The sequence below is a fragment of the Mastigoproctus giganteus genome, chromosome 7 (genome assembly GCF_048544385.1).
Source record: "Mastigoproctus giganteus isolate SK-2022 chromosome 7, ASM4854438v1, whole genome shotgun sequence".
Classification (NCBI taxonomy): domain Eukaryota; kingdom Metazoa; phylum Arthropoda; class Arachnida; order Uropygi; family Thelyphonidae; genus Mastigoproctus; species Mastigoproctus giganteus.
The window spans coordinates 189,954,869-189,982,777 of NC_143581.1; the positions used below are offsets into that span (position 1 = coordinate 189,954,869).

Below are 27,909 nucleotides of genomic sequence, written 5' to 3' on the forward strand. Positions count from 1 at the left end.
CTAACAATCTAAACGAGTATTTTGCATCTACATTCACGCATGAGGAGTTATTCAGGAAGGAGAATGATGTAGGTAAAGTAAACATTGGCAGTGAGCTGGATGATTTTGTAATAACTAAGAGGAAAGTGGAGGAGAGATTGTTGAGGATAAACATAAAAAAGGCACCTGGGGTGGATGGGATCTATCCAGTTATATTAAAGGAGGCAGCAAAGGAAGTAAGCAAACCCCTAGCCATAATTATGAGAGCTTCTTTGGACTCAGGGGAGGTACCCATAGACTGGAGATGTGCAAATGTAACCCCAATTCACAAAGGAGGATCAAAGGCTGACACAAGTAATTATAGACCTGTTAGTTTAACTTCTGTTCCAGGTAAATTAATGGAGGCACGGGTTAAAGAAGCACTGCAGGATCATCTAGACAAGAATTCAGTTATAGCTCAGACGCAGCATGGTTTTGTTAAGGGCAGGTCTTGCCTGACCAATTTGATTGGATACTATGATGTAGTCACAAAAGAACTAGATGCAGGGAATAACTTTGATATTATATATTTGGATCTTAGAAAGGCTTTTGATACTGTTGCACATGGAAGACTGCTGCACAAATTGGAGCAGTGTGGCATTGGAGGCAAATTGCTGCTATGGATAAGGGGATGGTTGAGTGGCAGAAGACAGAGAGTAGTAATCAATGGACACTGCTCAACGTGGACTAATGTTATTAGTGGAGTTCCTCAGGGTTCAGTGTTGGGTCCGTTGTTGTTTTCGGTGTTTATGAATGATACTGATGATGGGATATCAAGTTTAATGTTCAAGTTTGCAGATGATACAAAGGTTGGCAGGGTTGTTAAGGACACTACTGACGCTATGCTGCTGCAACAGGATCTGGAAAGGTTGAACAGATGGGCTGAGAGGTGGCAAATGAAGTTTAACATTGACAAATGTAAAGTACTACATATGGGAAACAGTAACCCCAGAGCAACGTATCAAGTCTGCGGTACTACACTGACAGTGGTGGAGAATGAAAAGGACCTGGGGGTAATTGTGCAGGCAGATATGAAGTTCTCTGAGCAGTGCAGACGAGCTGTAAGAGTAGCTCATGGAGTCTTGTCAATGATATACAGGAATTTTTCTAGCAGGGATAAGGAGGTGATTATTCCCTTGTATAAGGCAATGGTTAGGCCACATCTTGAGTACTGTATACAGGTCTGGAGGCCTCATTTCAAGAAGGATGTAGAGCTGCTGGAACGTGTACAGAGAAGGGCAACAAGATTAGTGAATGGAACAAAGGGTTGCTCTTAAGAAGAAAGGCTTAAGTTTTGCCAATTACAGAGTCTGGAGACTAGGCACCGGCGAGGTGATCTGATAGAGGTGTATAAGGCTTTGAATGGTTTGAGCATGCTCAATGCCAATGTGATTCTTCATCTTGCTCAGAATAATCACCTTAGAGGGCATAAATTCAAATTGAGGAAGGACGGATGTCGGATAGATGTGCAGAAATTTGCGTTTGGCCAGCGGGTGGTTGGTTGGTGGAACAGACTTCCATCCCTTGTCGTGGAAGTTGATAGCCTAAATAAATTTAAGGCTCAACTGGACAGGTATTTTGAACCAACGGAGGGGTGAAATGGGAGTGGTGTGTGTGTTTTTTTTTTTTTTTTTTTTGGCTGATGCTGAATAAGCTTACTTTCTTGCATCATATGCCTCTACTAATGCTAATGCTAATTAACTACAGCTTTATTTTATCTAGGATTTTTCAATAAAAGATTAATATTTTATTAGAATCTTTGAGTTACATGTGCTGGCTATTTTGACAGTTTGTGTTCAATAAGAAATTTATGTTTTGCCACACTTAATATGGATCTTCTTCCAAGTAACTAATTTTGGTTTTATGCTATTATCATAGAAATTATATTAAATTTACAAGGAAAATGAAAATTATTATGAAATAAATATTTACAAAGTGTTTCAGAATTGTACAAAGGATGACAATTTTTTTTTTTACCTGACGAAGATAAACTTTATGTAACTTCCATTCTCTGTCCAAGGCGATAATAGTGACATCACTATTTTGTCCTTCTTTAAACAATGTCTTATAGATATATTCTGATGTTGACATTAACTTTATCCTATATAAAAATACAATTTTGATAAGAATAATAATACATCATACATAATCTACAGATTTACAAATATACTTTATAATTATCAGTTCTAGCATGGTATGAACATTTATTTTATTGCCAATAGAAAAATTTCCTTGTTATTAGAGAAGGGGACAGATACACATTTTTTTAGTAGTTGATGCCACTGTTTCATTTTTTAAGTGGGCCTATTCTGACACTAAGTTTAACTAGACTGTATTCATTTAATTTCTTTCCTTGAAGAAAGAAACTAACTAGACTGTATTCATTTAGTTTCTTTCCTTGAAGAAAGAAACTAACTAGACTGTATTCATTTAGTTTCTTTCTTCAAGGATGTAAAAAACAGCAACAGAAGAATAAAAAAATATATTAATATTATATGATGCAAATGATATTAGTTTATAATAGGTAGGTGTTAAGAATTGGGTGCCTTATTGCATGTTATAATAAAGTTGCTAATACTCTTTGAGCATGTCTGTTCCAGAGTATAAATAGAAACTTAAAACCTCTCTTCTTTGTCTGTATGCTCAAAATAAAATTTGAACAAAAAATTAAAAATCAACAATAAACATAACATTAAACAAAAGAAACATGCTTTTCCCAGGAGGAAGAAAAGTGCAACAAGTCACTACACATATGTAATATGTATATGATATGGGAAAATGAAATATGTATGGCAGAGTGATGTGCATTATTTAGTTTTATTTATTTTTTTATATCTTTAAATATTTTTTTTGTAAACTTATAATTAAAATAACAAAATATGGGCTTTCCCAAACTATCTGTATACAATATACTACATTAAATTAATTTATTGATGTAATATTTCAGCATCAAGTATTTTATTTATAATTAGCACATGTTATCATATGTATCTAAAATTTCACAATTCTATTTATATATCAAATTTTGTTTCTAACTGATGTTTCATAATTTAGTTAAATAAATCTTTATTTAATACGAATATTGAAGTTTTTTTTTTTTTTTTTTTTGATTTGATAACATTATTTAGCTATTCCTAATTTACTGTGATTGCAGGGGTGGGGGAACTGCCAAAGCAATGCTTTCCAGCATTGGTTCATAGGCCTGCCTCTATTATGAGTTCTCTACAGTCACAGGCTAGTAGAATAATAGGGGTATTTCTGAACATTTTCCAGCTCTGGTCAGTAATCTTTCTAAGCACTTATTAGCTTACATTTATAATCACAGCAGCAGCATTTACTTTTTTTGAAAAGATAATTTTGTAAGGGTTGAGCAGTGTTATTTAAAGTAAGTGCTAAGGAAATTATATGAATTGCTATGAAGCATCAATATACTGTAGTTAGCAAGTCAATAAATTGCATATATTCAAGGTTGACTTATATGGGAGAAAAGTGTGTGTGTGGGGGGGGGGGAAATCATCCCTACATTAGACACCTACTAATTATGGCTCCAAAATGGGGAAAACCACCCTTTACACAGAATTCCAGTCTGCTATGGGGAATCTAACCCTAGACCTTTTTCAAATGGGTGATCAATGAAAAAGCCATTATAATGTCATATACTGTAATGTTATTTTTATAGGGCATGTTAGCTGGTGATTAAAACACTACAATGCTAGAATTTCATGTGACTATACATGTATGATTGCTCAACAGAAAGAGACTAATGCGATACTTTGTCAATATACCAGTAAATATACAGGAATGGTGAGGTCTCTTGGTGCATTAACTGGGTGTACCAGAATTTCAAAAATATTTCTTATTTGTACTTTGTAGTTGAAAAATAAAAAGCCACCTTAAAAGTAAAAGTTATTCATTAGCTTACATTTTTGTTTACAATGTAAACTAATGAATAACTTGAGTCAATGGGATCACAGGCAAAAACCCTCCAGATGCTGCAGAACTGTAGTAAAATTTATCAAAGAACTATAAATTAATTACAATAGCGAAAATTACAAAAACACATTATTTCAAAATCAGCACGTTATTTGTTGTAAAAGGGTCTATGAGGTTCTGTTTGCACTTTTGTTGGGTAGTCTTTGCTAAAAGGCAGAATTTTAGAATATGTAATAAATCATCATATATAAATGTACAGCTAGGTGGATAAAAGTGTTTCGACATTGAAAAAAACTTTTATATTACGGGCATATAAGTTAGCATTAGCATAGGCACATGATGCAAGAAAGCAAGCTTATGCAGCATCAGCCAAAAAAAAAAAAAAAAAAAAAACACCACTTCCATCTCACCCCTCCATTCGTTCGAAATACTGTCCAGCTGAGCCTTAAATTTGTTTAGGCTATCAACTTCCACAACAACTGATGGAAGTCTGTTCCACCAAAAAACTACCCGTGGCTAAAGGCAAATTTCCGCACATCTATCCTACATCTGTCTTTCCTCAATCTAAATTTATGCCCTCTCGGGTGATTATTCTGAGCAAGAGGAAGAATCCCATCGGCATTGAGCATACTCAAACCATTCAAGGCTTTATACATCTCTATCAGATCACCTAGCCGGTGCCTAGTCTCCAGACACTGTAATTTGCAAAACTTAAGTCTTTCATCGTAAGAGCAACCCTTTGTTCCATTCACTAATCTTGTTGCCCTTCTCTGTACTCGTTCCTGCAGCTCTACATCCTTCTTGAAATTAAGCTTCCAGACCTGTATACAGTACTCAAGGTGTGGCTTGACCATTGCCTTATACAAGGGAATAATCACCTCCTTATCCCTGCTAGAAAAATTCTTGTATATCATTGACAAGACACCATGAGTTACTCTTGCCGCCTGTCTGCACTGCTCAGAGAACTTCTGCCTGCACAATTACCCCCAGGTCCTTTTCATTCTCTACCACTGTCAGTGTAGTACCACAGAGTTGATACGTTGCTGTTTCCCATATGCAGTACTTTACATTTGTCAATGTTAAACTTCATTTGCTACCTCTCAGCCCATCTGCTCAACCTTTCCAGATCCTGTTGCAGCAGCATAGCATCAATAGTGTTCTTAACAACCCTGCTAACCTTTGTATCGTCTGCAAACTTGAAGGTTACATGACATTCTGTAAATGGCATCCAATCTCTAGCTCAAGATATTTGCTATTTATGGGTAAAGCAGCAATTTCTTGTCAGAACTTTACATTGATGCAGCACTGCATTGCATTTCCAGTTCCATCTCATCAGAAGCCAAAAGGCATGGAAGAAAATTCCAAAGGACACAATGTTTCAGCAACTCTTAAATCTCACAGAGGGCTGGCCTGAAAAGCTGGTTTAGAGGTTACTAAGATACTATGTCTGTCCTATGACAGATAAATCCCTTCTTTACAGTTTATATTCTATCTTATGTTATCATATTTTATTTTATAAACTTTGAAAGCCCCAGCTACAGAGTGGACAAGGTGATCTCAGCAATCTTTGTATACTTCAATATGTCCTTTCCAAAACTTCCTTCAAATTAAATATGGTGAATTGTAACTGTAACATATTACAATTGTAGTTCCTGTATATATTATATTAACCCTTGTTATAGATAGATTTTTTTGAAAAAAAAAAAAAAAAAAAAAACAGGAGGCAAACATGAGTTTCAAAACAAAAAAAAAAAAAAAAAATGCAGGTGGAGGAAAACATATTTCTGGAAAAAGCAGATTGTTTAAAAATTTCAGACTTTGGACTTGAAATTAAATTTCACTAACAACACACATATTTTATATTAAAATACAGCTATAGGGATTGTTTACAAGTACAGTATGCTTCCAAACATTAGCTTACTAAGGACATCTCTATCTGGGAATTTCCGTTTGGATTATCTAAGATATTCAGTGGCCTGGTATGTAGGTAAACTGCATTTTTGAAGATAACAAAGCACTCAAACCTATGCTGGTACAATTATGTTTGTTTCCAAATTGGAAATATGTACATAATGGAGTCAAACATTTCATGGTATTTTCTTACCATTTCTTCAGCAACTGCAAAGACAGTAAATAAGGGTTATTATTATGAAATCGAATGATAAATGGCTGATAATAGATAAATGACAATACTTTGGTTGGCAAACAGTTTGATAGCACATTTTCAATGTAGCCATTAAGTCTAATACGCACTGATGGAATTTTAGCAGAATTACACTTGTCACTCTAAACCTAACAAAGTAGTAATGGAAATGAAATTTTAAAATGTGGAGTACAGTCAAATTGACTAAGCCATCTTCACCACACTCCACAAAACTACACCAATCTTGACAAAATTCATGGGATAGTCTTCAGAATCATAAATTTTTTATTAGAATTGTTTTAATTTTTTTCCCAACTGAAGTATTTTTTTTAGCTAAATACATATGCATGCACATGTGTAATTCACTAAATCCATATGTTCACCATAAACACATATGCATCATTATTATACTAACATAAAATGACTAAACACTGCATTTATCATATTTCTATATGCAAATATGCTAATATACATAATTTTTAATAAATGGCTGAATATATTTTGTTGCTTTCATCAGGACAAAGTTGCAAAGACTGAAGGTTTCTACAAACATGGAATAGGTAAATGACAAAGGTCTTGTTAGGTGAAGTTTTATAATGGAATGCAATAAAATAAAATCTTCCTTGGACTTTACTGGGTCTACTATAAATTGATTATGTTTAATAGTGATACTGTTTGGTACATTTATCAATTTCTTTTGTTCTCCAGTTATTTTTTAATTGCCAAAACCAGGTGTAAGGAATATTCCTTCATACTAATCTCCCACCTCCTCTTCCCACATACACTTATTTCTATTTCTGGTTTCATATAAAACAAATAATATACCAACTATAAAAATATTTCTATGAATGTGGTCAGTCTTCAAGTACCTTATTCCTCTACTCTGAAATTTCTGTTAATTTAAATGACTTGGCCCACATTCTCCTTCCTTTATATATGATATTAGCATTAGTAGTGGCATATGACGTAAGAAAGCAAGCTTATACAGCATCAGCCCCTTCCCATTTCACCTATCCATTCCAAAAGTTTCTCCAGTTCTTTCTTGAATCTATTTAAGCTATCAACTTCCTCAATGACAGATGGAAGTTTGTTCCAACAATCAACCACTTGCTGTCTAAAGGCAAATTTCCACACATCTATTTTGCAACTGTCTTTCCTCAATTTGAATTTATGTCCCCTCAAGTGCATAATCTGAGCAAGAGGAAGAATCACATCAGCATTGAGCTTGCTCAAACCATTCAAAGCCTTATTATTATTAGCCATATGGTACAAGGAAGCTTATGCTGCACTAGCCAAAAAAAAAAAAAAAAAAAAATTCCTGTGTTACCCTGAGAGAGAGTCAGAAGTAAAAGGGAATCACCAAGAAAGAGAAGCATGATGATATCCAGCTCAGGACCCTGGGTTTTCCAGGCCCATACTCGCCAGATGTGAGCCGCTGGGGATACACTTCAATAAGATCTCCTTGCAGAGAAATTTGCAGAGCTTAAGCCTTTCTTGGTAAGAGCACCCCTTTGTTCTCCTCGTTAATTTCGTTACCTTTCTCTGTACTCGTTCCAGCAGCTGTATATCCTTCCTAAAATAAGGCCTCCAGACCTGTATGCAGTACTCAAGGTGTGACCTGACCATTACCTTATTGAAAGGGACAGATCTCACTCTCTTGTCAACCCAAGCAGCAGTGAGTTACTCTTATCGCTATTTGCCATTATTGCATATTTTTTATTTTTGCATGTCATTAAGGTATGGTTGTGTGTTTTTGATAAATGCCAATGAATTACGGATATTTAATTAAACATTATGAATACAGTACATTATATACTCTCTAACTTCCACTCACTCTCTCTCTCTTTTGCATGTTGGAGTACATACATAAGAAATATACATAAATTTACACGCTACTAAACTGATCTTATCATTGGTATCATTACTGATTAAACCAGTGGAATATGCCCGTCTGTTTCAGTATGCTGACTCGTGGGCGGTGTTGCAAACGAATTTATACTGCGTACAGTTGTTTACTAGTCACATGAAATTCAAAAACACAAGTATTGTTAAAAAATTGGCATATTTTGTAAAGACATTTAAATATGAAATATACTTCACCGTTTGGGTGGTGGCATATCTGTCGATGATTCGTCATCACCATGATGTCCGCAGTCTGATAATTTTCGTTTACTATGAAATCTCTTTATGCCTAAGTAAGTGTTTAGCACGTTTCCCATGTTTAATAGTGTTTACATCATCATATACATGAAATCCTATGTAACACTCCCTAATCTTCTAAACACCGAAACCATTTTCTGATTTGCGTAGGACGAGTTTCTTTTACAATTTGTAACAAAACGAAAACGTGATTTCATTTAATACGAAATTAATAAAATATATGAATGAAAATGTTTGGCTGGTTTCATATATTAATTTATATATCTTTATATAATTAGAATGTCTCGTTATTGCATTTTTTTTTTTTTGTTATGATTTAAAAAATATCATGTTCGTTTCACATTTTGAAGAAGTATTCCATATCGGCCATGTTAGATATCCTCGTTTTATATTTTTGACACGATGACGGTACATGTGGAATACATTGTGAATGGCATTAGTTTTTTTTATTTTTTTCAAAATTAAATTAGTTTCTTTGATACACGTAAGTAATTAAACTCAATATGTAATGTGAGAAGGTTTCTTAAAATCTACTATTTATCTGGCCTGTAGTGGTGTGATGTAGTGCAGAAAATGCAGTAAAGGAGTTGCACATCACTGTGTCGGTGGGATGTGTAATTACAGATTTTATTATATTTCGCGCCTTACACTCATTAATATGGCCCTTATTTTGTACATGGCCAATAATGATGTTTGTTTTAAATAAATTTGTACTTGAAGTTGATCACTGACCATATGTACAATTCAGTCCAGCGCATTTGAAGATGGGAACAGTAGCTATGAACCAGCTTTCTATCATCGGTTTGCATACGTTTTGAGTTACATCGAATGTCTTTAACTTAAGATTTCCTTCTGAATTCCAGTCTATTACGTGTTGCTTTGTTGTGCTAGTGTTATGAGCAATTCCATAAATTATTCCACTCGCTTTGTTATGCCAAAGGCAAGTTAATAAATATTTTAATGTAACTTAAATACACAGTGCCCTGAGAGGTAAGCATTTTTAGATTTTTTAGTTGTGCAGTACTACGGTTATAAAGGAAATCATCGAATTCAGCTGTATGTTGCTCATATGCAGTTCTACGAGTTCTTCATCTGCATTTCTCCGAGAATGAGATTAACAGGCATGAGAGCAGCGATGTAGTGGCATATGCTCCGGTTTGGGAACTTTTTTTTTTATCTTGATACAGATCCAAGCTGGCCGCAGTTTACAGCTTCACTGTAAACCCCCCCCCCTGCAATCGCAATCAGTATACCAGTGCTACAGTTATCATTGGAAGCGTACGTACTCGTGCTCGCAGTGTGCCTATTTGCATCCGCACACGTTACCAGTCTAACTTTTTCTTCGCATTGGAAAAAAACGTTAATTTTCAAACAGTAACCAATGTTTATTAACAATAATAAATTGAAAATAATGATATGAAATAAAGTTTAAAATGTGTTTTTTTTTGTTTTTTTTTTTTTTTTTATGAAAACCCCAAACACGAAAGGTATCAAAACCTATAGTACTTAGTACCGTGCATGGGTTGAAGGAGAAGTATGGTGGAGAGGGATGCCGGAAACTTTGCTCTAGAGACTAAACATGGGTTTCACCACTTCAAGCCTCCAATAAGCAACTCTTCATTTGTAATTATTCTTGCCACCTCATTATACAGGTAATATTGTTCCTTTCTTTCTTCACTAATCCATATATCATCTTATTTCCATTATTATCATCCCACAAATCTTGTGACCAACTCTCCAAACATTTCTTCTTTTGACTATTCTCTTTGTATCCCTTTTTGCTTCTCTTTCTAAAGGCCCTATTCTTAGAGTAGCAAGCAGCCTCTTTTGCTCTTGTTCACCACTGTCTTTTTCCATCTCTTTACATTGCTTGTCCTCCCACACACTTCCTCTGAAGTTGCAACCAAAGTCTTTTTAAATCATTCTCAATCCTCCTCTACTCCTTTTACTTCATTCTCAGGCCCCAGTTTCCTGTCTTTTGTCTGTACCTCATTTATCCTCATAAATGAGGTACAGACTCATTTTTCAGCCTTCATATCTTAATCCTCCTCTCTTGTCTTCTTTTATTTCTCTCTTTCATTAATGCCAACACTCCTATAAGTAGTCTATGATCGCTGTCCATTGCTGCTTCTGGTAGTGCCATAATATCCTTCACTCTTGCCCATTGGTCACTACTACAGGGGCTCACATCTGGTGAGTATGGTGAGCTTGGCACACCCGGAGTCCTGAGCTGAATATCATCATTCTTCTCTTTCTTGGTGATTCCCTTCTACTTCTGACTTTCTCTCTTGGGGTAATTAATTTTTTTTTTTTTTTTTTTTTGGCTGGTGCAGCATAGGCCTCAGGCTTCCTTGCACCATATGGCTAATAATAATAATATGTAGTCAATTATTGACTTCATATTTGTGTTTAACACAAAAAGTAAATAGTGGGAAACTTGATTTTTGAAGAGTGTATATTATTATTTAGCCATATAGTGCAAGGAAGCCTGAGGCTTACGCTGCACCAGCCAAAAAAATTCCTGTGTGAGAGAGAAGTAGAAAGGAATCACCAAGAAAGAGAAGAATGATGATATCCAGCTCAGGATCCTGGGTGTGTTACTGTTAAAAGAGCACCAGTCAGTGTATTTAATGAGGGAAAGTATATACAACAGTTTTAGGAAAAATGGGATCAAAATAAAATGTTTTATATGTTGGGAAAATGCAAATAAGAATAACCTAAATTTGGGTTTTTGCTATATTTCCACCAATTTATTGCTATTTGTTAAAAGGGCATCAATCATTTTTCAGGGCAGTTTTGATTTTTAGTTTTTTTTTAAATATTAAGTAGCTCAATCAGTTCACATTGAAAAAAATTGTTAATTTCCAAACAGTAAACAAAGTTTATGTTAAAAAAAAAAAAAAGTACATGTTACTGTTAAAAAAGCACCAGTCAAAGCTATTTCAGTTAATAACTGAATAAACTGAATAAAATAAAAGAATCTGCAGATAAACGAACCACTAGGTGGCAGTGATCACAGTGTGCTGAAGTGGGATTTACTCAAAGAGGTAACTACCATTAGGGGTAAAGGGAAGGGTTATTGCTTCCGTAAAGGCGACTACGATGGACTGAGACAGTATTTAAATTCTATACAGTGGGACCAACTGATGATGTTACCAACAGCAAATTCAAAATGGGAAGCATTCAAAGAACTTATCTTGGAAGCTACTAGGCTTTACATACCAACTAAGAAATATTGTTCAAGGTTTAGGCCAAAATGGATGTCAGATGAACTAATGAGGCATATGGCAGAGAAGAAAAATGCATGGGATACTTACAAATTAACACATGACACAGAAGCCTATGATAGATACAAGTTGATATGCAACCAAGTTACAAAGGAGGTTAGGCAGGCGAAGGCAGATTACGAGAAATCCTTGGCAAGGGATGCAAAGAAAAACAGCAAAGAGTTCTTTACTTATGTAAACTCTAGAAGGAAAGGGATGAATCAGATTGGTCCACTTGATATTGATGGGTCAAGTGTTGATGATCCTGCTCAGGTGGCTAACAAACTAAATGAATATTTTGCATCGACATTCACACATGAGGAGTTATTCAGCGAGGGGAATGCCAGAGGTGTATTCAACTCTAGCAGTAAGTTACAGAATCTTGAAATAACTGGGAGTAAAGTGGAGGAGAAACTGTTGAAGATAAACACAAGAAAGGCACCCGGGGTGGATGGGATCTATCCAGTTATATTAAAGGAGGCAGCAAAGGAAGTAAGCAAACCCTTAGCCATAATTATGAGAGCTTCCTTGGACTCAGGGGAGGTACCCATAGACTGGAAATGTGCAAATGTGACCCCAATTCACAAAGGAGGATCAAAGGCTGACACAAGTAATTATAGACCTGTGAGCTTGACTTCTGTTCCAGGAAAATTAATGGAGGCACTGGTTAAAGACGCACTGCAGGATCATTTAGACAAGACTTCAGTTATAGCTCAGACACAGCATGGTTTTGTTAAGGGGAAGTCTTGCCTGACCAACTTGATTGGATACTATGATGCAGTCACAAAAGAACTGGATGCAGGGAATAACTTTGATATTATATACTTGGATCTTAGAAAGGCTTTTGATACTGTTGCACATGGAAGACTGCTACACAAATTGGAGCAGTGTGACATTGGAGGCAAATTGCTGCTATGGATAAAGGGGTGGTTGAGGGGGAGAAGACAGAGAGTGGTAATCAATGGACACTGCTCATCGTGGACTGATGTTATTAGTGGAGTCCCTCAGGGCTCAGTGTTGGGTCCATTATTGTTTTCTGTATTTATAAATGATATTGATGATGGTATATCGGGATTAATGTCCAAGTTTGCAGACGATACAAAGGTTGGCAGGGTTGTCAAGAACACTACTGACACTATGCTTCTGCAACAGGATCTGGAAAGGTTGAGCAGATGGGCTGAGAGGTGGCAAATGAAGTTTAACATTGACAAATGTAAAGTACTACACATGGGAAACAGCAACCCCAGAGCAACGTATCAACTCTATGGTACAACACTGACAGTGGTAGAGAATGAAAGGGACTTGGGGGTGGTTGTGCAGGCAGATATGAAGTTCTCTGAGCAGTGCAGACGGGCTGCAAGAGTAGCTCATGGAGTATTGTCAATGATATACAGGAATTTTTCCAGCAGGGATAAGGAGGTGATTATTCCATTGTATAAGGCGATGGTCAGGCCACACCTAGAGTACTGTATACAGGTCTGGAGGCCTCATTTCAAGAAGGATGTAGAGCTGCTGGAACGAGTACAGAGAAGGGCAACAAGATTAGTGAATGGAACAAAGGGGTGCTCTTACGAAGAAAGGCTTAAGTTTTGCAAATTACAGTGTCTGGAGACTAGGCACCAGCGAGGTGATCTGATAGAGGTGTATAAAGCCTTGAATGGTTTAAGCATGCTCAATGCTGATGGGATTCTTCCTCTAGCTCAGAATAATCACCTGAGAGGGCATAAATTCAAATTGAGGAAAGACAGATGTAGGATAGACGTGCGGAAATTTGCCTTTAGCCAGCGGGTGGTTGGTTGGTGGAACAGACTTCCATCCCTTGTGGTGGAGGTTGATAGCCTAAATAAGTTTAAGGCTCAGCTGGACAGGTATTTTGAACGAACAGAGGGGTGAAGTGGAAGTGGTTTTTTTTTTTTTTTTTTTTTTGGCTGATGCTGCATAAGCTTGCTTTCTTGCATCAAATGCCTCTACTAATACTAATACTAAACTTTAGCATTAGTAGAGGCATATGATGCAAAAAAGCAAGCTTATGCAGCATCAGCCAAAATAAAAAAACCACTTCCATTGCACCCCTCCATTCGTTCAAAATACCTGTCCAGCTGAGCCTTAAATTTATTTAGGCTATCAACTTCCACAACAAGGGATGGAAGTCTGTTCCACCAACCAACTACCCGCTGGCTAAAGGCAAATTTCCACACATCTATCCTATATCTGTCTTTCCTCAATCTGAATTTATGCCCTCTCAGGTGATTATTCTGAGCAGGAGGAAGAATCCCATCGGCATTGTTGATTAGACCCGGGTTCGAGCCCGTCACCACCAAATAAGTATGCGGAAAGGTCAGGGAATGACCACTGCATATCCCAGAGCAATATGGCCTTAGTTGCTAATGCCCCTAAAAAAAAAAAAAATACCCATCGGCATTGAGCATGCTCAAACCATTCAAGGCCTGTATCAGATCACCTCGCCGGTGCCTAGTCTCCAGACACTGTAATTTGCAAAACTTAAGCCTTTCTTCGTAAGAGCAACCCTTAGTTCCATTCACTAATCTTGTTGCCCTTCTCTATACATCACAGAGAAGTGGGGGGGGTACATCACAGCTTCGAGTTTCATCAGTGCTCACACCTTCTTCATGAAAAATGGAAGAGAAGTTGTGGCTTTACCAAATAACTGTTTATATCCATTAGGAAAAGTATCCATAAAAGATGAAATAATTAAAGATTTGGTTAAAATGATTGGTTATATACCCGAAGAACATAACTTTTATCAAGAGTTGTTAAATTGGCCATCTACTCGAGAGAGAGAGAGAGATGATGATGATGATGAATAAGTAATTTTTTCATTATTTCACACTTCGTATTTTTGTATTCAAAGATTTATTTTCAAATAAATTTTTATATGTTAAATGTATTCATCTTGTTTACCTCCTTACTTATCAGAAAGTAATTATTTTATGCATATTATGAATAAAAATAATCCTAGTGCCAAAACCTACTATTTGTTAAAAGGGCATCAGTCCACAGCTTTCAAAATTCATTAACAATTAAGTAAATAGTAATGTTAGATTTTCTTAGTGGTAAATGATAAATACAAAAAGAGATATTCACCATCAGAACTTTTGAAAAACAATTTGCATTACTTAAAAATCTTTTCTTTTTTTTAATTTTCCAAAAATGTTGATCTCTTAACTGATGCCTTTTTAACAAACAGTGATTTAAATAGTAATACAAGTTGCAGTAATTTGTCACACTAGTCTGACAAATTCAAGAACCAAATCAGGTGACAAACACTTTGGCAACTGTATAGACAAGATGGTATTTGAGATATAAGAAGTTCCAGAAAAAGTATATGGAGAATGTGAGCAGCTTATGTCATTATGTGACATAGATATGGCAGAAACGTTTCCTTTGCATGTAGTAGTAGTAGTAGGGGCATGTGATGCAAGAAAGCAAGCTTATGTAGCCTCAGCCAAAAAAAAATATATTTCGCACATCCATTCCCTCTAAACATTTGTCCAATTCCTCCTTGAATTTATTTAAGCTATCAACTTCCACAACTACAGATGGAAGTTTGTTCCTGCTATCAACTACCCGCTGGCTAAAGGCTGAAATCCAAATTTCCGCACATCTGTTCTGTAACTGTCTTTCCTCAATTTGAATTTATGCCCTCTCGGGTTCATAATCTGGGCAAGTGGAAGAAATGAGCCCATTCAAGGCCTTATATACCTCAATCAGATCACCTTGCAGGTGCCTTGTCTCCAGACTCTGCAATTTGTAGACTCTACATCCTTCCTAAAACGAGGCCTCCAGACCTTTACGCGGTGCCTCCGTAGCCAGGAGCAGCAGTGCATAGCACATGCTTCTTGATTAGACCGGGGTTCTAGCCTGTGACCACCAAATGTAGAGTATGCGGAAAGGTCAGGGATGACCACCGCATATCTCCGGAGCAATATGGCCTTAGTTGCTAATGCTCCTAAAAAACCAAATAGAAACAACAACAGACCTTTACACAGTACTCAAGGTGTGGCCTGACCATTGCCTTATACAAAGGTATAATCACCTCATTGTCTCTGCTAGCAAAATTCCTATATATCATGGACAAAACTCCATGGCCTGCTCTGTCTACACTGCTCAGAGAACTTCATATCTGACTGCACAATTACCCCCCAGGTCTTTTTCATTCTCCACCTCCCTGAGTGAAGTACCACAGAGTTGGTACGTTTCTCTTGGGTTACTGCTACCCATATGCAGTACTTTGCATTTGTCAATGTTAAACTTCAGTTGCCACTTCTCAGCCCATCTGCCCAAATTTTCTAAATCCTATTGCAGTAGCACTTTTCTATTGATCTTGGGCGAAATATCATCTTTAGCCCCCTTGCAAAAATTAAAGGTGGAATTTGTAAAATTGAAAAAAAAAAGGAAATGCCCAAATATTATTCAGATCATAATTATTTAAACTTTAATGACTATTACATTATTTATATAAACTTAAAAGTTTTCACATCTTTACCTTACAATATTTACTTCATATGATTTTTGTCTATAACATCTGATGTTTTTACATCTTTTAGTACATCTTGTTCAATCGACATAATGGCCAATCCATTATTTCTTTCTTTGCCAATTGTTTCTCGTGAATATGTTTTAATCATTTTGAGTCTGGAAAAACTTCTCTATCCAGACACAACTGTAATTGGCAATGTTAATAATATCTGAAGAGAGACAGTGATGTTGAAATATAATTCAACTAACAAATAAATTTCAATAATTCTAAGCTTGTTATTGTTATTTTGGTTTTTAGGAGCATTAGCAACTAAGGCCATATTGCTCCGGGATATGCGGTCATTCCCTGACCTTTCCGCATCCTCTGTATTTGGTGGTGACGGGCTCGAACCCCGGTCTAATAATTCTAAGCAACTAAATTTTTTTTTTTTTTCCTTTAAAAATATGTTGCAAAGATTGGATTTCTTGATGTAACTCTTTGGCCACAGAGTAGTAAGATACTCTGTGTCTTTGGTGGCATTGATGTCGCCATTCCTGTCTTGGCCAATGAGAATTCCTTCAAGGTGTGAACATTTTGTTTCTGTTGCACTTTCAAATGAATTCATGAAGGTTTTTGATTTTAGAATAAGATTAAAAGCTGAGGATATTTAATTCATCTGATCAAATTTTTTATTGTAAGCTAATGATAGCTACATCAATCATTATGTTAAAAAATTGCATTTCAAACCTTTTGGTTGAATGGATAGTATTCATCTGATGAAGTTTCATAGGTAACTCGCTTTTTTTTCTAGAAATTTCTTACTTCTGGTAACACTGACAGCACTTCCAACTCAGTTGCAATGTCTATAGCTTTATCCGTGCACAATTTAAATCCTGATGTTCTAAATTCATTTAGTTTACTAAGAGCACCTTCTATCAATATAATTGCAGTGTTCATATCAATTGTACTACTTTACATGGCTTTACTTTATTTATAATCTCAGTGATTCATACCAAACAACTGCACTTATAATAAATTTTAAAGAAGTAATTTCTGTTAACAAACCTTATGTTTCAGACTGCAATTTTGCATCTTTTCCTTTGGTCTAAACCTTGATTTCATTTAATGCAGTCTTGTAACTGATATCGTTACATTTAGAGCAAAGCAAACTGTTTTAAATGTGAATCCGTGTTATTGTGGGTTTTTGTTTAATTAAAACCAGGTTTAAATAATAAAAATACACAAAAATTAATTAATTTTAACATCTGATTATAAAATAAATAAATTTACTGCAGTATAAATAAGGCAATATTGGATTTTTTGTATAATTAAAGTATTATATTAAGAAATAGCCATTTTTTTATATTTTAAAAAAATTAAAATATCATCGGAATTTGGGCCACCTACATTTTCAGGCCCTGGGTGGCTGCCTGCTCTGCCCGTACCTATGTTCAGCAGCACACTGCCATTAACAACCCTGCCAGCCTTTGTATCATCTGCAAACTTGGACTTAAGTCTGATATACTTTCATCAATATCATTGATAAATATAAATATACAATGGGCCCAACACCGAACTGTTGGGGACTCCACTAATAACATTAATCCACGAAGAGCAGCGTCCATTGATTACCACTCTGTCTTCTCCCACTCAACCATCCCTTTATCCTTACCCTTAATACCATACTGCTCCAATTTCTATAATAGTCTTCCATGTGCAACAGTCTCAAAAGCTTTCCTGAAATCCAAATATATGATATCAAAATTATTTTTTGCATCCTCCTTTGTGACTACATCGCAGTATCCAATCAAATTAGTCAGACAAGACCTCTCCTTAACAAACCCATGCTGTCTGAATTATTACTGCAATCTTGTCTAGATGATCCTGCAGTGCATCTTTAACTAGTGACTCCATTATTTTCCACTGAACAGAAGTTAAACTAACTGGTCTGTGATTACTCATGTCACCCTTAGATCCCTCTTTGTGAATTGGGGATACATTTGCACATCTCCAGTCCTTGAGGACTTCCCCTGAGTCCAAGGATGGCCTCATAATTACGGCTAAGGGTTTGCTTACTTCCTTTGCTGCCTCCTTTAATATAACTGGATAGATTCCATTCACCACAGGTGCCTTTCTTATGTTTAACTTCAACAATTTCTCCTCCAATTTGCTCTCAGTTATTACAAAATCATTAAGCACCTGTTACAGTTTGATAAACTTCTGGCATTTCCTTTCCTTAACTCCTCATGTGTGAATGTAGATGCAAAATAGTCATTCAGATTATCAGCTATCTGAGCAGGATCATCAACAGTTGAACCATCCGTATCAAGTGGACCAATCTGATTCATTCCCTTCCTTCTAGAGTTTATATAACTAAAGAAGTCCTTGCTGTATGTAGGCGCCTCCGTAGCCAGGTGGGAAGGAGCAGCAGTGCGTAGCACATGTTTCTTGATTAGACCGGGGTTCGAGCCCGTCACCACCAAATACGGAGGATGCGGAAAGGTCAGGAAATGACCACCGCATATCCCGGAGCAATATGGCCTTAGTTGCTAATGCTCCTAAAAAAAAAAAAAACCAAAAACCAAACCTTGCTGTATGTACCGAGATTTTCACTTGTATCTATTCAGATGTTTGTATCTACTCAGACTTTTACTTGCTACTGTACTAATATTATCTATTTTAAAGTAATACTGCTAAATCAGACTCTATAACCCTCTAAATTCTCATTATCATTTAACACTGTTATCTTAAATTTAGTTCAGCATTCATGATACCTATAATGTAAACCAGTGGTGCTTTTATTCTTGTGTATTATTGAGTACTACAACAAAGTAATTTTATTTATTTCTTTAATATCGTTGTGCCAATAGCTTTAAACATTTAGTCGCAATTTAAATATTTGACTATTTAAAATGGTTCATGCAGACATATGCCTGTCTAACACACATCAGGTCAATGACATTTTAATACTTCATGCAGTGAAAAGAAAACTTTTCAGTGACTCATAATATTAGCATTAGTAGAGGCATGTACTGCAGGAAAGCAAGCTTATACAGCATCAGCCATTTCTTCCTTGAATTTATTTAAGCTATCAACTTCAACAATGACAAATAGAAATTTGTTCCAGCAGTCAACTACCTGCTGGCTAAAGGTAAATTTCTGCACATCTGTTCTGCAACTGTCTTTCCTCAGTTTGATTTTATGTTCCCTCGAGTCTATAATCTGAGCAAGAGGAAGAATCCTATCAGCATTGAGTCTGCTGAAACCATTCAAGGCTTTATACACCTCAATCAGATCAACCTCGCAGATGCCTAGTCTCTAGACACTGTAATTTACAAAACTTAAGCCTTTCTTCGTAAGAGCAACGCTTTGTTCCATTCACTAATCTTGTTGCCCTTCTCTGCACTCGCTCCAGCAGCTCTACATCCTTCCTAAAATGAGGCCTCCAGACCTGTATACAGTACTCAAGGTGTGGCCTAACCATTGCCTTATACAAGGGGATAATCACCTCCTTATTCCTGCTAGAAAAATTCCTGTTTATCATTGACCAGACCCCATGACCTGCTCTGGAAGCGTGTGTGCACTGCTCATAAAACTTCATATGTGACTACACAATTAACCCCAGATCTTTTTCATTCTCTGCTACCCTGAGTGGTACCAACTATGCAGTACCACACAGTTGGTACATTTCTCTGGAGGTTACTTCTACTCATATGCAGTACTTCGCATTTGTCAATGTTAAACTTCAGTTGCCACTTCTCTGCCCAACTGTTCTAGATTCTGTTGCAGTAGCATTCTGGCATTACTGTCATTACCAACCCTGCCAACCTTTGTACCATCTGCAAACTTGGACATTAAGCTTGATATACCTTCATCAATATCATTACTAAATATACAAAACAGTAATGGGCCCAACACTTAACCTGTGAGACTCCACTAATAACATTAGTCCACGAAGAGCAGTGTCCATTGATTACTACTCTTTGTTTTCTGCCACTCAACCATTGTTTTATCCATTATAGCAACTTGCTCTTAATTCCATATTGCTGCAATTTGTACAGTAGTCTTCCATGTGGAAGAGGAAGAATCCCAAAAGCTTTACTGAAATCCAAGTATATGATATCAGAATTTTTTTTTGCATCCGTTTAATTTATGACCACATCATAGTATCCAATCAAATTGGTAAAACAAGACTTCCCCCTAACAAGCACATGCTATTTCTGAATTATTACTGCAGTCTTGTCTAGATAATCCTGGAATGCTTCTTTAATCAGTGACTCCATTATTTTCCACACAATAGAAGTTAAAGTAACAGGTCTGTAATTAATCGTGTCACCCTTTGTGAATTGGGCATACATTTGCACATCTCCAGTCAGTGGGTACCTCCCGTGAGTCCAAGGATGCTCTCTTAATTATGGCTAAGGGTTTGCTTGCTTGCTACCTTTGCCACCTCATTTAATATAACTGGATAGATCCTGTCCACCCCAGGTGCCTTTTTCCTATTTAACTTCAACAATTTCTCATCTCCCCATCCAAAAATTTGAGTAACGAGAGAAGAATTTTCAATTATAAATTAACTCAACCATGTTTGGAATACTGAGCAATAAGTTGTGCATTTTTCACTCTAGCATATTACTGAAAATCCCCATTCTGCTATCGCCATAATAAAAAATTGTTGCATATTTCATAAATTTTTTTGAGAAGAAGGGATGGATATGTTTTTAAAGACATTAACTTGTGAAATGGAAGAGGGAATGGAAACAACAGCAGTTGGTGGGCAGTCTTCAAGCATGTCATATAAGGGATTCTTTTTCTACATATTTCAGCAGTGTCAGTGCCCTTTCATGGCAAAATACTAGAATATAATTACAATAAAATTTATCCAATTTTTTAAAATAATTATTTAGTAGAAAATTAAAATTATGAAGAATAAGAAACCATGTACAATGAATTTGCATTAAATATGTGTGGCAATCCAAAGATTTTTAAAATAATTTAACACTTTCCCTCACATATAATAGATTTCATTAAAACCCTTTGTTAGTACTCTGGAGTAATCCTTTAATGCCGTGTTGTACAAGGCAGGCCTCCTTTCCACCTCACAAATAAATTTCTCGGTGTCAAACATCGTCTTCTCCAAATAATAACAAACGAATGGACAAAGTCCAACCACCCCATGCATGGGGAGAATTTCTCCTCAGGCAATATAAACAGCAAGTTGCTGGTGCTTTCAATGCCTCCAATGGCATCAGCAGGCGTTGAACACCAGCTAACGTTGTCCAACGTAGCATTGGAAGTGCCTGTCTAGTTTGCATGCCCTTTCCCTCTGCTTCCTGTAAAACTGGGTGTTCGAAGGCACGCATTTCCAATGGCATGCTTTAAGCGCTTTTCTAGTATAGCCCTTAAAGTTTAATAAGCTTCTGTCGACCACTTCCCTACAGAATTCCTCCTGTGTAAATATAGATTCAGAATACTCATTCAGTTTGTCAGCTATCTAAGCAGGATCATCAACAGTCGAACCATTAATATCAGTAGACCAATCTGATTCATCCTCTTCTAGAATTTATATAAGTAAAGACGTGTTTGCTGTTTTTCTCTACAATGCCAAAGATTTCTTGTAATCTGCTTTTGCTTGCCTTAAAGCATTTTACCCTGAAACTTCAGTCCTTAAGCATCGTTTGAGATGCAGAATTGTGCTGAAATTTCCTGCATTAAATTCTTTTCGGTACCTGCTGTTCTCAGGGTGGAGGTTTAACTTGGCCAGTGCAGATATTAACAAGAGTTATGATTTAAAATTATCGAAGTCATTAAAGTTATCATTAAAATCTGGAAGAGGATTGTGTATTATTTAATGCAGTGGTTTTCGACTTTTTTTTTTAATAATGGCATCCTTAAGTATTTTATTTTGTGGTACCCCTACTCAGTTTTTTGCCTGTTAGATCCAATTCTGTGTGTGTGTGTGTGTGTGTGTGTGTGTGTGTGTGTGTGTGTGTGTGTGTGTGTGTGTGTGTGTGTGTGTGTGTGTGTGTGTGTGTGTGTGTGTGTGTGTGTGTGTGTGTGTGTGTGCAGTTGAACTAAGTGCAATACCACCACTTTGCTTATTGGAGGCTTGAAGTGGTGAAACCCATGTTTCGTCCCTAGAGCAAAGTTTCTGGCATCCCCCTGCCATACTTCTCCTTCAACCCATGCATGGTACTAAATACTATAGGCTTTGATACCTTCCGTGTTTGGGGTTTTTATAAAAAAAAAAAAAAAAGTTTATGACGAGCATCAAGGGACCAACAAAATTTTCTTGTTATAACCATTACTCGCTATATCAGTGATGAGTTAAATCTACTGTTATTTTTTTTAATTCTCAATAACTTGATAAAAAGATAGATTCAAAAAAACAAAAAAATACAGTATTAGTATATACCTACATATTATTTGTATTGATATGCTTGTATTCGGTTTTTAAATCGATCCAGCCAACTGTTGTTACATACAAAATCGTCACGTCCAAACTGAGGCTTATGTTTCACCGGCTAAAAAAATTTCCAAGTTACCATGAGAGAGAGAGAGAGAGAGAGAGAGAGGGAGGAATCACCAAGAAAGAGAAGAATGATGATATCCAGCTTAGGACCCTGAGTGTGCCAAGCCCATGACCCCAGATGTGAGCCCCTGGAGAACAAAGAAACTTTTTATACACTTCAACATTTTCTGCACCACTTTCAACTCGTGAATAATTTCAACTTCTTCGTGAATCAAGAAATTTCTTTTGTAAGTAGATGATTCCAAAGGAAAGGTTCATTTCTAATCACTGCTAGGAGCCTTTTTATTAAACTTTTCAACTGCTTCTTCCAGTTCCTGCTTTGTAAATTCATTCCTACCATCTTCTGCTTCATATTCTGTATTCAGCTTTCTGAAAGGTTCATTTCTAACTGATTTTATTTAAAATAACAATAAAGTGATCTGCATACAAAGTTCTTAGAAGTCCCGAAATGTTGTTTATGTTGAAAAAAAGCCACGAGTTAGGGTTGAATTTGAAAGGGTCTGCAATTCTTCCCAGACACGACAGGAAGGATATATATATATATTGAGAGCCTTGTTCATCAATTCGGCCCGAGCCTTCTCGATCAGTTCGGCCCTGGAGAGATTGTGCAAGGCTCAAGGGGTAGAATTTTTCTCAGCCTGGTCTGTGCTTGTTAACAGGAGAGACTGCTTCTACAGGGATGGGATACACTTTTAAATAGAAAGGTTGCAAGAATATTTGCTGATCCTATTGAGGCAGTGTTAGGTGGGTCGGAAACTGCTAAGCTTGGGGAGGATACACGGACTAATAGATTAACAGTAGCCACAGGCAGAGGTGAAAGTGATTCTTGCACTGCTTCTATTGGAATGAACAGCAGCCTGGAAAACAAGGTGCAGGGGATTTCAGAGACTGCTGGGAGTCATTGCGGAACAAGTAAATACATGGGCTGTGTTAGGTTAGCTAAGAATAGGAACAGGTGCATGTATACTTGCATGTACACCAATGCTAGGAGTTTGGTAAATAAATTTGAGATGTTGGTCAAAACATCAAAGGCAGATATTGTTGGGATATCAGAGATGTGGTGTCACACAGATATAAGGAATGTAGAAATGGAATTTGGGGAGTCCATTGTGTAGAGGAAGTGTTATGCCATTAGTTAAGAAACACATATAATACAGCCAGTCGACATGGCTGGACAGTGCAGTGTCGAGTCAGTTTGGTGTGATATAAGCACTGGGAAAGCAAAATTCAGAGTAGGAGTGTTATGGGCCTAATGACTCTGATGAGTATAATAAACAACCATACAGAGAAATAGAGCGGGCCGGTAAATCAGTGTCTTAATGTATTTTAATTTCCCAGATATTGACTGGAATTTGTGGATTGGTCACTCACACACTAGCAAGGCTTTTGTGGATTAATTGGATGATTGTTTTCTACAGCAGCATGTCCGGGAGGCAACTAGAGGGAGTAATACTCTTGATCTGATTATCAGTAGTGATTCTTTATGCATTAAGAATCTGCAGATAAAGGAACCACTAGGTGGCAGTGATCACAGTGTGCAGAAGTGGGATTTACTCAAAGACGTAACTACCATCAAGGGTAAAGGGAAGAGTTTTTGCTTTCATAAAGGTGACTGTGGTGGTCTGAGACAGTATTTAAATTCTGTACAGTGGAACCAACTGATGATGTTACCAACAGCAAATTCAAAATGGGAAGCATTCAAAGAATTAATCTTGGAAGCTACTAGGCTTTTCATACCAACAAAGAAATATTGTTCAAGATTTAGGCCTAAATGGATGTCAGATGAACTAATTAGACATGTGAAAGAGAAGAAAAATGCATGGGATACATGTAAATTAACAGGTTACACTGAAGCCTATCATAGATATAATCTGGTCTGTAACCAATTCAGAAAGGAGGTTAGGCAGGCAAAGGCAAATTATGAGAAATCTTTGGCAAAGGATGCAAAGAAAAACAGCAAAGTGTTCTTTACTTATGTAAACTCTAGAAGGAAGGAGATGAATCAGATTGGTCCACTTGATATTGATGGTTCAACTGTTGATGATCCTGCTCAGGTAGCTCAAACTAAATGAGTATTTTGCATCTAATTGTGTGCCAGAACTATGAGTGTACAAATTGTCATATCATTCCAATATAAGCTGACGATTAGTAACACCTTCCAACATAGAGATATTCATAAGTTCACATGGTTCCAATAAACAAAAGGACTAAAATCAATAACTGATTATGTGATCACTAAGGGGGGGAGGCAGATAGAACTTTGCCTTGTTCCCAATATAAGCTGACGATTAGTAACCCCTTCCAACATAGAGACATTCATAAGTTCACATGGTTCCAATAAACAAAAGGACTAAAATCAATAACTGATTATGTGATCACTAAACAGCAAAGCACAATTTTTGTCTGTGATGTTAGGGCCCAGAGAGGACCATATGGCTCTGATCACTTTTTGGTGAAGGCTATGTTGTCATTCCCATGGATGTGCCAGAAAAGGAAGAAAGACCTTGAGAGAAGTGAACAACTTGACACCGAAAGATTCAATGTGGATTCACTAAAACATGAGAGCACGAGGGGCTTGTATGAACTAAGATTAGACCAAGAATTAGATGAAACCTGTGGAGAGAATGCAAAAGATATATATGAATACCTAAAGGAAACAGTGAAGAAAATTGCTGAAGAGGCAATAGGAAAATCTCAAAAGATGAAACAAAATGATTGGCTGAACATGGAAATTAAGGAATTAATAGAGGAGAAAAAGGAAGCATACCAAAGATGGCTAAGCTCAAAAAGTGAAGTTCATAGAAAAATATATAAAGAAAAAAATAAGGAAGTGAAAGCGGGAGTCATCAAGGCAAAGAACAAGTTCTGGGATAAAGTATGTGCCAAGGTGAACAGCAAACTAGGATGTACAAGATCTGCAGAGGCATGGAGAGTATTGAAGAGTTTAAGGAAACCTCATAAGCAAAGTGCTAAACTGGAAATGATATCTGGAGGAATGGATCAATTATTATGAGCAGCTATTGAATGAAGGAAGAGAGGAATTTAGAGAAACTGAAACAGAGACAGTTGTCATGGAAAAAGGATTGAACATCCAATTAAGGAAGTGGAAATAAAAATGGCAAAGCACCAGTCCCAGATGGGATTAACATGGAGCTGCTTAAATATGGAGGTCGCAAAGTTATAAATCTACTAACTCGATTGTTCAACAAATTATGTGATGGCGAAGAAATACCAGATGAGATGACAATCGGATCGGATACGTTACATCAATTTTCAAGAAAGGTGACAGAAGATGATGCTCCAACTTTGGAGGAATCTGTGTTATGAGCTCTATTGCTAAACTATTTGGAAAAGTGATAAAATAAAAACTGGAACAAGAGATTATTTCTGAGGAATGGTGTGGCTTTTTGACTGGACACTCGTGTATAGACGATTTATTCACTGTTAAGCAAATTCTGGAAAAATGTCAGGCTACAAACCAAGATGTAGGTATGCTGTTCATAGACTTAGAGAAAGCATATGATAATGTGCCAAGAAATCTTCTGTGGAAGGCTATGAAAAAAATGTCAATAATTGAAATAATTAGAAGAATCTACAAGAACAATACATGCTGCTGTATGAAAATTGGTTCAAAAATATCAAGAAAATTTAAGACTTCCAAAGATGCTGTTTGTTACCTACTTTGTTTAAGCTGTACCTGTAAGTTGTTCTAAGACCATGGGCACAGAAATGTAGCTCAGTGGGTGTTCCCCTTGGTCAAAATAAGTACTTGTACAATCTACTGTTTGCCGACGACCAAGTTGTGGTAGCAAAGGATAATGATGATTTAAACTACATGGGCAGTAAGTTACTAGAAGAATATAAAACATGGGGGACTGACAGTTAATTTTAATAAGACAGAGTACATGAATTGAAGTGAGGATGTTCTGGATTTAGATGGAATACAGGTGAAAACTGTACAGCAATTTAAATACCCGGGTGCAATTATTCAGGCTGATGGATCATCTGCACAGGAAATTGAGAGAAGATTAGGTGAAGGTAGAAAGGTCATAGGAATGCTTAATTCTGTGCTATGGAATAAAAATATTATTAACAAAACTAAACATCAAATATATAATGCAGTACTGCAAAGTATTTTATTATATGGATGTGAGACTTGGACCTTAACTGAAAGACAAAAAAATATACTGGCCATTGAGATGGATTTTTGGGCAAAGATTGGCAAGAAAGTCTAGGACTGAAAAAGTTAGAAATGATGTGATAAGGAATATAATGAATGTCCAAAAAACCATCATTAATAAAATAGAGGAGAAAAGATTGGAGTGGTTTGGCTTGGCCATGTGAAGAGAATGGAGGACAACAGTTTGCCCAGAGGAGCCATGGAATGGATGCCATGGAGAAGAAAAAAAGAGAGGAAGACCGAGAAGGACGTGGATAGAAGATGTGGGAGCAGCCATGAATAGAAGAGGACTGGTGCATGGAGATTGGGAAAATAGAAGAAAATGGAAAAAAAGAATAAAGGAATGACTTTTCCATGTTAGGTTGAGGAGAACTGTTGTAATAATGGAATAAATCCTAAGAAGAAGAAGAGCAAGTTTTCTACTCTTAGCCTGTCCAAAATCAAGTTTAAACTGATTAATAAATGTTTTATAATTGTTATGGGCTTTAGTGTAGGTAGAAAATGAAGCTGGAGATTTGGATACATGCTAGTTGTGATATACTACATTCATATCTTGAACAGCCTTTGTACATTTATTGGAAAACCAAGGTTTAGATAAGAGACAAAATTTTGGTGTCGATTGCTTTTGAAACAATTTCATTCCAACAAGAATAATTTCACTGACACAGTCTGAGCTAATATTGGAATCAAAAGATTTAAAACAGTAATCCAATCAAGGAAAAGAAGAATATAAATCACATAGATCATCCCTTTTTACATTCTTGTACAGTAGGGCCCACTCATACAGCGAGTTAGGTCCCAGAACCCAGGCGAAAGGCAAAAAATCGCTGAAAAGTGGAACATAGCTTTTTTTCACTTGCAAATGCATATAAAAACCTAATAACATGTTTACACTATTGTATGCTGCAAACAGACTGAATCACCAACAATAAAATGGCACCTGACACCCTTCTTGGACTTGGCTGCTAATCGCTTCATGCTGAAAAAGGTTTAAAAAGCAGAACAAGTACCGAACATAATGAACAGTGTTTAGTGTCAAACGGCACCAGGGGTTCCCCCATCTCTCCGAACATAATGAACATGGATATAATTGAAAACCACCGTATTAGCAGAACACAGAAAAATGGGGGCCCTACATAATTCCAAATGACACAAGGCTGAGAATGGCCATGAGAGAGAGGGCGTTGGAGAATAGAT

At 36.6% G+C, this 27,909-nt stretch overlaps 2 protein-coding genes across 2 annotated transcripts in view; one reads left to right on the plus strand and one right to left on the minus strand.

Annotated features, from left to right (window-relative positions):
• Positions 1-8,380, minus strand: part of gcl (germ cell-less) — a 124,172-nt gene extending 115,792 nt beyond the window's left edge. The window contains exons 1-2 of the mRNA XM_090377313.1: positions 8,195-8,380; positions 1,996-2,119 (exon numbers count right to left, since the gene is read on the minus strand). Coding sequence (XP_090233439.1) covers positions 1,996-2,119; positions 8,195-8,313 — 243 coding nt within the window. The 5' untranslated portion in view covers positions 8,314-8,380. The remainder of the gene's footprint in view (positions 1-1,995; positions 2,120-8,194) is intronic.
• Positions 8,381-9,226: 846 nt separating this feature from the next.
• LOC150083486 (zinc finger CCHC domain-containing protein 7-like) overlaps positions 9,227-27,909 on the plus strand; it is a 98,307-nt gene continuing 79,624 nt past the window's right edge. The window contains exon 1 of the mRNA XM_090377314.1: positions 9,227-9,244. The gene's annotated coding sequence lies outside the window, so the exon portion shown is untranslated. The remainder of the gene's footprint in view (positions 9,245-27,909) is intronic.